Source organism: Amphiura filiformis, chromosome 17 (assembly GCF_039555335.1).
Source record: "Amphiura filiformis chromosome 17, Afil_fr2py, whole genome shotgun sequence".
In the NCBI taxonomy this organism is placed as follows: Eukaryota; Metazoa; Echinodermata; class Ophiuroidea; order Amphilepidida; family Amphiuridae; genus Amphiura; species Amphiura filiformis.
The window spans coordinates 59,431,659-59,445,141 of record NC_092644.1 but is presented as its reverse complement, the minus strand read 5'-3'; the positions used below and the strand labels follow the sequence as shown (position 1 = coordinate 59,445,141).

General features: G+C 33.6%; 1 protein-coding gene across 1 annotated transcript in view; it reads left to right on the top strand.

Annotated features, from left to right (window-relative positions):
* LOC140138073 (uncharacterized) overlaps positions 1–13,483 on the top strand; it is a 91,954-nt gene that overhangs the window by 75,970 nt on the left and 2,501 nt on the right. The window contains exons 7-9 of the mRNA XM_072159919.1: positions 573–947; positions 2,167–2,332; positions 3,116–3,195. Of these exons, the coding sequence (XP_072016020.1) occupies positions 573–947; positions 2,167–2,332; positions 3,116–3,195 (621 nt within the window). The remainder of the gene's footprint in view (positions 1–572; positions 948–2,166; positions 2,333–3,115; positions 3,196–13,483) is intronic.

Sequence of the window (13,483 nt, the reverse complement as noted above, 5' to 3'; positions counted from 1 at the left end):
AGTCTGGACATTAGGACATGGGATTCTAAGTTTAATTTGTGGACTTTACTACAACACTGGCAAACACAAACCATGGAAACTGACTAAGGGGAAGACAATTTGCCCCCAGTAAGTTTCTTATGTCATTTCTTTGTTGTAAAACACAAGTAATAATATAATTGGAAATTTAAACTTATGATCTCAACATAAAATTAAGACGTACCTCAAATTTTCGGTCACAACTTTGACCTTCATCTGGAGACTTTGTGTTGAGATCATAAGTTTAAATTTCCAATTATGAAGTTTACCATACAGATGAACTTTCATACAAGTAATAATACATGGGTGTACTATCAAGCGTACTGTTTCTTTGTCTTATTTTATATCCCAACACAAAAGTTCATGAATGCAAGAGCCCAAATGCATTTGTGTTGGCATAAAAATGATCAATATAATGCTAAAGTGTTGCCAACATTTTATAGAATACACCTTTTTCTTCTTCATCACTTTCCTCATCTTATCCTCTCTACTGCTTCTGCCTGTAAGCGCTTAATAATTTTTATCATGCATATTTTCATCCTTTTCCTTTTCAGACCTACTGGAAAAATAGCTTGTCGCAACGTTTTAGAAACGAAAGAAAGCGAAGTGAGAAGCACAACCCCTTAGCCAAAGCTCCAAAAATAAAAAAGAAAGAAGAAGCATATGCTGCCCCTGAGAAACCAACAGCTGAGAACATATGGGGTATTAAAAATTACCTCCCTGGGCGGCCATTTGGTGAAGATGACACTACCATTGGCATACACATTGCATCACTGAAGACAGAGCACAAGAAGAAGAGACAAGATGCCTCACTGATCAAACAACTGATGGACATCACATTTGCAGACAGGAGGGAAGCCATTGTAAAAAAGCAGTGGAAGATATCAAAAATCAAATCAGAATATCCATGCCTGTTTGATGAAGATGAGGTAAGTAGAAGTCATTCAGTGATGTACTTGGTCATTCAGTGATGGACTTGGTCTTTCAGTGATGGACTGGGTCATTCAGTGATGGACTTGGTCTTTCAGTGATGGGCTCGGTCATTCAGTGATGTACTTGGTCATTCAGTGATGGACTTGGTCATTCAGTGGTGATGCTGTTATCAAAAAAGGGGTCATTCAGTGATAGCCTCTAATTTTGATGAAATTTTGAAATACAGGAAGGGGAATTATTGAAAAATTTGGAGAAATTGTGGAACATGTGGGTTTTCTGGTGAGAGCTTGTTGAAAAAATTCAGGGACAGGAGTTGTATGTGAGTGCACATTTTTGTCACTTGTTTTCAGGGAGTGCTTTTCTCCAGCCAACATCCTAATTTCAAATCAGAATTGCTTGGAAGACATGTTACATTTTACATTAGGGCTGTTTCATAATCAAGATACATAAGTATGTTTCACCAGGGTGAAAAATCTGAGTTTTGTTTGTATGATTGTTTTACATGCTTAAAGTGTTTTATATATAAGTTATAAAAAATTCTTGGCTATTAAAACACTAATATTTTAAAAATAATATTTTTTAATTTATAACATGAAGAAAAATGGCCAAATAGCAAGACATCAATGTAAATGTATACTTTTTAAAGATGAAACATTGAAATATAAAAAAAAACATTCTTTAGTGTGTATTTAGAAGGTTTGTAGTTATAATTCATCTGTGAATTAAAAGAAATCATTCAGCTCCTTTTATAAACCAACAGGCTGCTGAAAACATGGATTTTGAAATATGTCCTCTGGTGTGAAACAGCCCATAAATGGTGTGCAAGTTCAAAGTCTATAAACTGTCAGATGATGTAATGAGAATTGGCTATTTTTCACAGAGAGCATGGTGGCCGAGCGGAATGGGCTCCCAACTCATAATTGGAAGGTTGCGGGTTCAAGCCCTGGCGACGCTATCATGTTGTGCCCTTGAGTAAGGCACTTTATCTTGATTACTCCACTCCACCAGGTGTTTAAATGGGTACCGGCATTCTTAAATGCTGGGAAGGTAACAGACTCGCTGTGGAGGAGGTGTAGATATCCCCCTATAGCAACATTACATGGAGGAGTTTGGCCCAATCGCCAATGAAAGAGAGATGGGCACTCTGATCACTGTTTATCCAGGGTCGTCTCCTTTAACTTTACCTTTTATTTTTCATTATTATTTTTCCTACAGATTATGATGGAGTTTTTTAGAGCTACTAATTTGAATATAGACATTGAATTTAACGAACGGTTGCAGAAATACTCAAAAGCATTAGTGAGTGTGCCGTGTGCTACAGAATTGCACCCAACTATCCAGGAAGAAATTAATCAAGCAGATAATGAGGAAAGTAAGAAACGTAAGTAATCAGCAGTGGCATAGCCATAGGGGGGGCCTGGGGAAACCTCCTTCCCCACCTCCCAACCCCCGACACAAAAAAAAAAAACTAGGAAGAAGAGCAATAAATAGTCAAAATATCAGGCTCTTACATAAATAAGTAATTTTTTAAATCTTGCCCCTCCCCCCCAGAAGGTCAGGTCTGGTTAAGCCACTGGTAATCAGATGTACCTCCTTTTCAAGAGAGTGGTTGATTTTCTCATGGAAAAACATTTGGTTTCTTGGCTGTATTTTTTACTGTCAACAGACTTGAAATTGATTTAATTCTCTTCACAGGGCTCTAGAATCATTGGTGGCGCCGGAATTGTTTTTTTTTTGGGGGGCAAAGTGAATTTCGGGGAGGGCAAAATCAACCAATTGGATATTAGCTTGTTAACGCTGAATTTCATTGGTTTTTGCGTGCCATCTATCACACAGAAAATGACATGACGCTGACCATGTCAGATTATTTGCTCAAGATTTGAGCAAATTACCGAATTTCAGTGCCTATTTCAGGAATGTTAATGTTTTGAGCCACAGTGATCAATATAATTTGTCAGTGTGCAAAGGCTATGGTTTGTAGGCCTATCACACTTTTCTTCTTTTTTTTTCTTTTTTTTGACCATAAGTATACAGAGTTGTGCAATAATAATGACCAAAAGAAAAGATTACATTTTCACCTCCCTCTCGCAGTTCATAATTAGGGTAAAAATAACCGCAAATAGTAAATGAGATTAGCTCCCCTCTACCCATTTTTGTTTTACAGAACTCATGGAAGTTGGTGCATTACTGATTTTACCATCATTGATGCAGGAGAATCTTCAGCATGTTATATTTTCAGCACAGGTAGGTATCACTTATCATTTGTGTACAGGACTTAGTTTCTGAAAATTGCAGGAACTCAGTTAACCACTCTCATGTGTACTTTTTTTAAGTAGTGAGGAACTCAATAAATTCTGAAATGTTGTTAAGAAGAGCTGTAGGAGTTCTAGTGTGATTAAGCTTGTCAAAAATGAAGGTCCGAATTTATAAGAATATATAATCAAGAGAAAGATGAATAATTTGGCAGATTTTGGTATATTACTTCAATGTTATCCAAACAAGCTGCCATGCAATGGGCTATTCCATTTGAAATCCACACACCCCCTGTGGAAGATTTTGGAATTCCAACCAAAATCATCAGTTTGAATCGTCGACATTCCAACTGGAATTGAGGTCAGATTTCATCTGAAATAGTACGGCAAGAGTGTGGTAGAGTTTGGAATTCCAACCAAAATCAACAGTTTGAGTCATTCCAGATCTGGAATTGAAGTCGACATTTCAACTGGAATTGATGTCAAAATGCAAATCTTCCACAGGGTATTCGAGTTAAATAAAGTTAAATTTTCCACTCAAAAACATCTGAAATAGTACCAAAATCAACAGGTTGAGTCGTCAATATTCCAACTGGAATTGAGGTCAAAGTACAAATCTTCCACAGGGTAATTCAAAAACATGTATATTTCAACCCAAAAACATGTAAATTTCCAACTGGAATTGAAGATTTACTCTGAAAAGGGTGTGGAAGATTTTGGAAATCCAACCAAAATCATCAATTTGAGTCTTCCAGATTTTCATTATATGAAAAGTGCATGTTTGGAATTCCAGCTTTTCATAGTACCTTAGTATTGGTATAAAATCGCGGGTAGTTGTGAAATTTTTTTATTGTATCACCAATTTGACGCTGTCTTTCAGGTTTTTGTTTGTTTGAGCATTTAGCTCTGAAAACCTGGGGGGTCAATCCCATTGTAGCATGTACACCATCCACGATAATCAACTTTTGAAAAGCACCCTAAACAAGGATTTAACCCTTGCCTAAAACGTTACCATAAACAGGTAACACGCACCTGTTTTTTCACACCCTAAACAGGGATTTTATTCCTTGCATCCAATTTCATTTCCGCATATTAGCAATTGCAATTTTGCTACCCTTTTTTACAAAATTTCATGCTTTTACACCCTAAACACGATACGCTGCGTAATTTTAATAATTTGTCATAAAATTTGTATTATATCGTGAATTTCAAAAAATGAAAATTATTTGATATCAGAAAGACATTCTTCGTATTCAGAATGCAATTCGATAAGTCTGATGTGCTCTCATGTCCCACAAAAATACTGTAGAAACGCTCAAAACGCTCATTCCAGATCCCTTAAACAAAAGTTTATGGTACAAATTTGTGCGACGTGCCTAATATTTGCCATATTAAAGCTATATAAAATTGTGTGAAATATGGTTTGTGCAAAAATAGAATGAATAGGCTGGCATGAAGGCTCTTTTTAGGCTAAAAAGCTACATAGATGTCAACTTGATGCATGGGGGAGGATTGTCAATACCCCCTTATAAAAATTTTCAGGGAATTATATAAAAACGAAGCTAAACTATTATAAATGATGAAAACAAAATCCATGTTTTGTCAAGAAGTGGTAAATTTCTTGACTTTTGTTTCACTATGTCTTGAATGAAACTTCGAAGGAAATTCTAGACATAATTAAGTAAAGACAAGAAATTTGCCATTTTTTGACTAAACTGTTATACAAAACTTATTGTTGCTGCATAGTGAAAACAAGCTTCATTTTAATATGAGTAACAGTTTTAAAGAGTTAAACTTAGGCCTACACCTAATTATAATGTTCTAATGTTTTGGCTTAAATTATTTTTTGGTATAATATAGTAAATATTTAAGTCAACAGATACAATCACTACAGTTTATTGCCAGATTAAAAAAAATATAGTGAAATTGAATAGAGACAATATTAAACAAAAACAATCCGTTTTTTTTTAAATATTTTTTTTTGCCATTTTAATGTGATTTAAAAATATAAAGCTGTGGAAATTAGTGAAAAGGGGGAGAATGTGGGACTCGAATGCAGGGCCTTCCAAGTCAGTGGCATAGATTTGTATTTGACATGGTAGGGGGGCTGGGGTTGGAAAACAATTCTTTAAGTGTGAAACTAAACCTACCCACAGAATAAGTTCATGGAACAAATTCGCACGAAGCACCTAATATTTGCCATATTGAAGCTAAATTGTGTGAAATATGGTTTACACAAAAATAGAATAAATAGACGCAAAGGCTATATTTAGGCCAAAAAGCCGCATACAGATATCAACATGATGCATGGGGAGGATTGTATGGATCATACCCTCTTATCAAAATATTGGGGAATTATACATGTCCGAAGCTAAAATATTAAAATGATGAAAATGAATTTGTTTTCACCCTTGACACCAAACCTTTTTGTTGACCCGACGTGGAGCAATTTTTTTAAATATTTTTTTTAGTCTGAGGTGGAGGTGTGGAGCAAATTTATTTTCCCCCTCAGATAGCGAGATAATTTATATTTCTTCAAAGAACTTTTCCGAGAAACCACAATATCATAATATTGAAAGTTACACATAATGCTAAAAAAAGGGGGGGGTAAGGTAATTAACTGACCAACCTTTGGCACAGTTGGAAAATTGTTCATGATAAAATTATATAGCAACAGGGCTGTCAACTTTTTGGAATTGCTTGGCGTGAGACATAGATGACCGGGGTTTGCCGACTCCAAAGTTCATTTTGTACCATGATTATTTGAGCTACGGCGATCGAGAATGTGAAAATGCGTGAGATTTTACTCATTTTCCAGCTTTTTGCGTGAGATTTACTACCTAGGCGTGAGATTATACTACCTTGGCGTGAGACCGTGAGAAATTTAACCAATGCGTGAGACTCACGGCCAATGCGTGAGAGTTGACAGCCCTGTATAGCAATCCCCAAAATGTTTATATAATCTTGAACATTGGCTTCAAAATGCAACAACTTCAATTGCACTACTTATCCTAGAATTGCTTTTCAAATTTGGTCTTTAGGCGCGTGAAAGTCGATTCCCAGTTTATCGTCCCCCGCCCGCGTCACTTTTTGGAAACCAAAAACACACGTGTCAAATTTTCAAAAATGCCAAAATAATTTTCAAAGTATCGGTGTTTTAGCAATTGGAAACATATATTTTTGTTTGTAAAACATATAAATTCATAACTTGGAAGCAAAACCAGGCTCTTTTCTAACTTTTCTAGTCCCTGCCCATATAAAAACCTGTTTATAAATAACATGTATGAGTGTGGCTTTAAATCAACACGTATTTTAGGTCAATAATGAAATCTGATGAAATAATGAAAAATGAAAAAGTCACCACACCAACCCGGGAAAAAAAGGGACGATAAACTCGGAATTGACTTTCATGGGCCTTATCATATTGCTTTCACAAAAATGTGCTATTGGCATGGTATTCTTATATGCCTACATGTATACATGTTTTTATTTATTTATTCAAATTTCTCTGCCATCACAAATAACAACATACGAGGGACGTTCAATATATTCCTACAACTATTATTTATCTCTGCTAAGCATGACTTTGATAGTGGTTTGTAGTTTTTGTACCTTTGTCTTTCAAAACAAATGTGTATTAGCCAAGTCGAATCCTTGATTACGTAATGACATTAGCATAAACACAATAGCATATGGACACTGCCTGATATATCATAGTGGTGAAAAATAGTGGAGAAAATAATGAGTCAATTTGAAGTATTGTTACATAATTCTAAATATCTCGAGAATAAAAGTATGGAATCTGGTGCGGTTTTGCAATTTGGTAGACCGATACCACAGGGTTGATGCTATACTCTATTTAGACCTATACTATTTTTTATTAGAGATAGGGGATCATGTTGAATATCTCCAATTTTGAGTAGGCATTATCACGCATTGTTCTTAACATAATAAGAGATAGCAAGACTAATAAACTACACAATTGAACAAAATGGTACCTGGTTCGATAAGGTAAAATGGGAGGTCCCTGTGGGGAATTCGCAAACATTTCTTCCTTTTTAAACCCTTTTTTTTTCAAAATGTCATGTTTATGTAATCAAAGCAGCACACCATAGAGAGGCTCTGAATTGAAAAAGAAATTTGAATTTCAAAAGGTGTGTTTAATTTCAGCATTCTGAGACTTAGTATAGTAACTAACTCACAACGTCCAGCAGCATTGTATTTAGTCATATTTATAGCGCTTTTTGCCTAAATTTTCCTTTTTTCATACATTTTGGTACTTTTAATTGTGCCTACCACCCACGCATCACAAGCATATTTATTTATTTTATTGCAACAATTTCTATTGTCCTGACTATGATCTTTCATACCAATAATCATAATTGTTTTCGTTTCATTTTGGAGATATTTTTTATTCTTGTGTCTATAACTTGTATGCTCGTCTGTCATGATTTTCACACCATTTTTGTTTGTCATTAAGGCCTATTTCTGATGAATTTCAAAAACTTTTGGTACTTACTTATCCTTCTCTCATGTTCTGTAACTGCAATTCAAATGTCCCACCAAAGTTGACAGTTGTCAGTGTACATATAGCAATGACTTGATACAAATGAGATTAGGTAATTCAAAAGTACAAACCTGTATACGCTGGCGAAGTTACGTAATTAATCGGATTAATTACCATAGCAATAGGTGAAAACAATTTTGAACATATCGCGCTACACTACAAGCAGGTTACACTCATCACCTGTGTATGTCTGCAATCATAGATTGAATACAATACTGGTCTTTTCAAAGATACTAATCTTACAGGTGCAAGTAATCAGCATGATATGGTTCAATGCAGAGGTACCGCGTGAACGTATCAGTGCAGCACGGTATATTCAAAAATTGTTTTCACCTATTGCTATGGTAGTTAATCCGATTATTACGTAACTTCGCCAGCGTATTTATCATAAGAAATACTATAGTCATCAAAGTCATGCTTGAGGGGAGATAAATAATAGTTGCTGGAATATATTGACAATAGAAAACAGCATACCCAAATAGTAAACTAATCTTAAGGGATCCCCGTAGAATACAGGAAGGAACATGATAAAGCGCAACATATCTTTTTATTTCAACAGAAGGGTTGTCAACATGTCCAGGGTTTTGTGGAAATGAGTCCCAATTTATATATTTTTATTTACAATCTTTTCTCAAACATGCCAATGAATGTGAGAAAGAGAGTGAATAATTAATACAAATTCTCCTTTCAGAAATATATGGCTGGCTACAAAACAAAATGTGACATATTTGTTAATTACAACCTGCAAAACAATTTGAAAATCAAAGGCATTCATTTTATTTTAACAATCTTCATAATGCCTTTGTTTTTATGAAATATTTGATTAATTTAGTTAAGGGCTGGGGTATGAACGTTTGGACAGTATTTATTTTGGGACATTAGAGCACATCAGACATATCGAATTGCATTCTGAATACGAAGAATGTCATTCTGATATCAAATAATTTTGATTTTTTGAAATTTGCAATTTAATACACATTTTATGGCAAATCATTAAAAATTGATATTTTTGATATTTACCAGTACTTGAAGTAAACTTTATAAATCTGATGATTTATACTTAAAGTGTATGTAGGTGGGATGAAAAGCCGACGATCAATTGAAAATTTTGACCTTTTCATTATTGAAGATATGGATTTTTTTTCCCAAAACACCAACAAAAAATAGGTCTTTTGGGGAAAAAATCCATATCTTCAATATGAAAGGTCAAAATTTTCAATTGACCGTCGGCTTTTTCTCCCTGCTACATACACTTTAAGAGTATATCATTAGATTTATATAATTTACTAATTTGTCATAAAATTTGTATTATATTGTGATTTTCAAAAATGAAAATTATTTGGTATCAGAAAGACATGCTTCAGATTCAGAATGCAATTCGATAGGTCTGAGGTGCTCTCATGTCCCACAAAAAATACTGTTGAAACCCAATAAACGCTCATTTAGATCCCTTAATTCCGCACTTGACATTGATATTGTGAAAAGATATTCCAATTCCAAAAATATTGCAGCCACAGAAACTCAAAATATTTCCTTATGACGGTATGACTGTATGCCATTGATATTCATCAAATATCCACTTGGCGATAACTAATTAATTGAAAAGGCTATTGACATTCATATTAAGTTTAAAAGAATATCACATTGAAATGTTTAGAAATACAACTTTTAAAATAAGTAAGTTTTTTTTAAATATTTTTTTTCGTCATTGAACATATTACTTTCGATGAAAAAGTCATTAAACATTGTGCAGAAATAAGTCAAGCAAGTGGGCAATTGCCCATATTTTCTCAGTTGACAATATTTACAGGCTTATGACAAAAAACAAAATACAATACAAATTAGTGAAATTGATGTATGCATTAAAATGAACGACCAATTCGATTGATTGACAAATATTACAATGAAGTAAAAAATAAAATGACATGGTATTGCACACATAAGCCTAACAAACTTCAGTGACAAACTTATTAAAATCAAAATGTTTGCAATAAAAATTCATTTTCTTGCATTACAAATTATTTTAAATTTATTTAAAATTTTATAAATATTTTTTAGCATTGAAAATATTACTTTTGATGAAAAAGTCAACAAACATTGGGGCAGAAATAAGTCATGCAAGTGAATTGCCCATACTCCCTCAGTTGACAATATTTACAGGCTTGATATATTAAAACAAATATAATACAAATGATTGAAATTAATGAATGAATTAAAATGAACTAATTACCAATTCGATTGATTGACACATCTACTATGCGTTCATAGGCAAATGTAGAATGCCAGAAGACAATAAAATGACAAGGTATTGCACACATAAGCCTAACAAACTTCAGTGACAATCTTATTAAAATCAAAATGTTTGCAATAAAAATTCATTTTCTTGCATTACAAATTATTTTAAATTTATTTAAAATTTTATAAATATTTTTTAGCATTGAAAATATTACTTTTGATGAAAAAGTCAACAAACATTGGGGCAGAAATAAGTCATGCAAGTGAATTGCCCATACTCCCTCAGTTGACAATATTTACAGGCTTGATATATTAAAACAAATATAATACAAATGATTGAAATTAATGAATGAATTAAAATGAACGACCAATTCGATTGATTGACACATCTACTATGCGTTCATAGGCAAATGTAGAATGCCAGAAGACAATAAAATGACAAGGTATTGCACACATAAGCCTAACAAACTTCAGTGACAATCTTATTAAAATCAAAATGTTTGCAATAAAAATTAATGTTCTGAAATTTTTTGAATTTGTCAAATAAGGAACTTTTTCACGATAAATTAAAATTTGTCATTTGTGCATGCATGACAAATTTTTCAACTAAAGACAGTATGTATGACCATATTTTGTTTGTTAAATGATGAATTAATTATACTTCATGTGCTTGGTGTACAAATAAAGTAAACTAACAAATTTATATTAGTCAAGACAAGAAATTTAACAGAGAATGTAATTAAATATTAAATGTAAATTTTAGACATTTTATAAATGCTTGATATGACTAAACATTGATAAAATTACCTATAGGGCAAAATAACTATTTATTGTTGTTGGGTTTTATTAAGTGGGAGCATGATAACAGAACAGAACAAGTTTTTGAAGAATCATTTTCTGAACGAGACATTTGTCTTACAAATAAGCAAATGAATAAAGAGTAAACTGACGAATCAAACGGAAAACATTACAAGAGCATATTTATAACTGTTAGTATACATTTTAAATGAGAATCAAAATAAACCTTGAATGAATAAATTAACAATGTGAACTGCAAAAAGTTTATTCTTAATTAATATATCATTTTCTTTCTTTTGAAATGAGTGGTCACATATGCAATATCAACGGTACATTTTGGCACTGCGGGTTTAATTGTATTGCAATTATGGTTGATTTCACACAAATGCAGGGATGTTATTTGTTTGTTCAGCATCATAGCTATTAAATTTGATCAAAATATCAAATAAAAATCAAATAATTAGGCCTAAATATTTTGCAATTCTCAATCATTTTGGATGCGGGCAGGAAGCGGTAAACTCAAAATCAAGAGGGCCCGAGGTTTTTCCCCTTCAAAACAGCAATACAAACTATCGGTCCATTTTTCCTATTCCACTCCGTATTAAACCAGATGACCTCTACAAACCCCTGCATGCTACGCTATAGGACCAGCAACAGCCGTCGGCGGTTTAGTGTTAAAATCGGGAAAATTGTAATAGTCACAATTTATGCAGGGGTAGATATGGATTTCATATATATTTGTACACTTCGTGTATTTTTTTCGTGAATTTTGATGGCTGTTATACACACCGACCGATTTTTTTTGTACTAAAAATACTACAAAATCACCCCTACCACAAAACACGCGACCTTGCATAGGACTGAGCTAGTCTCAGCAGTGCACCAGCAGCTCTCTGCAGAAAAACTGCCCTGGAAAAGGATTGCAGTGTCGCAGCAAATATGCAGAGGTGTCTGAACCTAGTTAACATTTTATATTAACTAAATTTACCCTAGTTTACTTCAATAAGTAAACTATAAGCTCCGCTCATCAGTTTCAATTTGATAACGGTAAGATATTTCAGTAAGTTTTCAGGTCAAAATTTCTCTGCTTGTCAGGTCAGGTAAACTCAAGGTTATTGAACGCTGTTCTCCACATAGGATATTTTGGTTGATTCCAGTTTTCAGCGGGTATGATTTTATAAAAATTTTACTACGTGGCATGATTATATGCTGCTTTTTTGTTTATTTTAACAAATAGTGATTACTGTTACTTATATTTGTCTTTGGATGAACTACAGAAAACATATCAGTTACTATACTTTACGTTTCAGCGCATAAAAACTATTATATTGTTCCACTCTTTGTAATACCAATCACCTACTTGTGTGAATAATGCTACAGTCTGAACGGATATGGTAAATGGTAGCAAGGTCGTCCTTCGGTTAAGTTGCTGTTGAACCTGGTATATCATGGAAGGTCGTGGTTAACCCAAATTAATAGACGTTTGTGGGACAAAGGTCGCGCCTATGCGCCACACAGTAGAAAGATTGAATTGGACCAGGGGAAAAATATTAGTTCCTATGATATGACAAAGTGGAGGGTGATAGTCATAGGATACTGTCATGCTCTAACAGATTATAATGAAATATGCGGGGGCATGGTTGATGGTTCAAATAGCCTGTATAAACAGCTAGGGGGGGGGTACTCAGTACAAAAGACCATTTGCCCATCTAATATATCAATGCCTTTTCGGAAAAGGTAATTGGTTTAAAAGTTTCATGTCCGTCTGCTTTGATAACGATCAAAACTGAAAAAAAATTAAGAATGAGTTTTTTAATTCTCATCTTTCTGATATCAGAAAATGAGCATGTAGTGTGGAATTTTTAAGTGTTTATTTTTTCATATGGGCAAGTTCTTTGACATTTGAATCTGAGACATTGGCATGATACATATAGGAATCAGCCTAGAAATCAATTCAAAATTATATTGTAGCCAAATTTAATTTGTCCATCAAAGTATGTTGTCCAACCTGCTTGGAATTTCACCTTTAGACACCAAAATGACACCTTAAAATTAAAATGCCCTGGGTATAAAAATGCAGGCAATTTTGTTTGAAAATGTTTACGATTTTGAACTCTAGAAAGCCAAGAATAGAAATAAGCAACCAGGCCAATTATATTAATTAAATTATATTGTTATCTGTATGAAAATATCAATACAAAAAGTGAAGTGGTAATCAGTTTTGAGGTTAGAAGACGCATTATACTTCAGTAAAAAAGAAGACTCAGTTATACTTGAACTTCAGTAAAAGGGTTATAAATTCACATGTCAATATAAAACTTGAATTTGTTATGTGAAAATCTGTAACCAGGTAGAAAAAACATGAAGCAAGGCCTATCCTGAGAAAAGCCCAGACTAAAGATCATAATCAAATTATGCTCCATACACTGTCCACTGTGGTCCACAGCTTCTGTGCACAAACTTGAAGTGGTTTTAAAACTATTCCACTGGGCCAAGGACACTCATCCTAAAAATAGGTTTTAGAATGTTAATGGTTTAATTTATGTGGCATTGTATTTTTGCAATTATCTGTTCTTAAAACAAAAACTTCACAATGCAGACAAAGTAGATTTCTTGTCACTTGAGGTCTATTAAAGTTGGCTATAAGGGAGCGATCGTTATTTATGGCAGGGGGGAATGG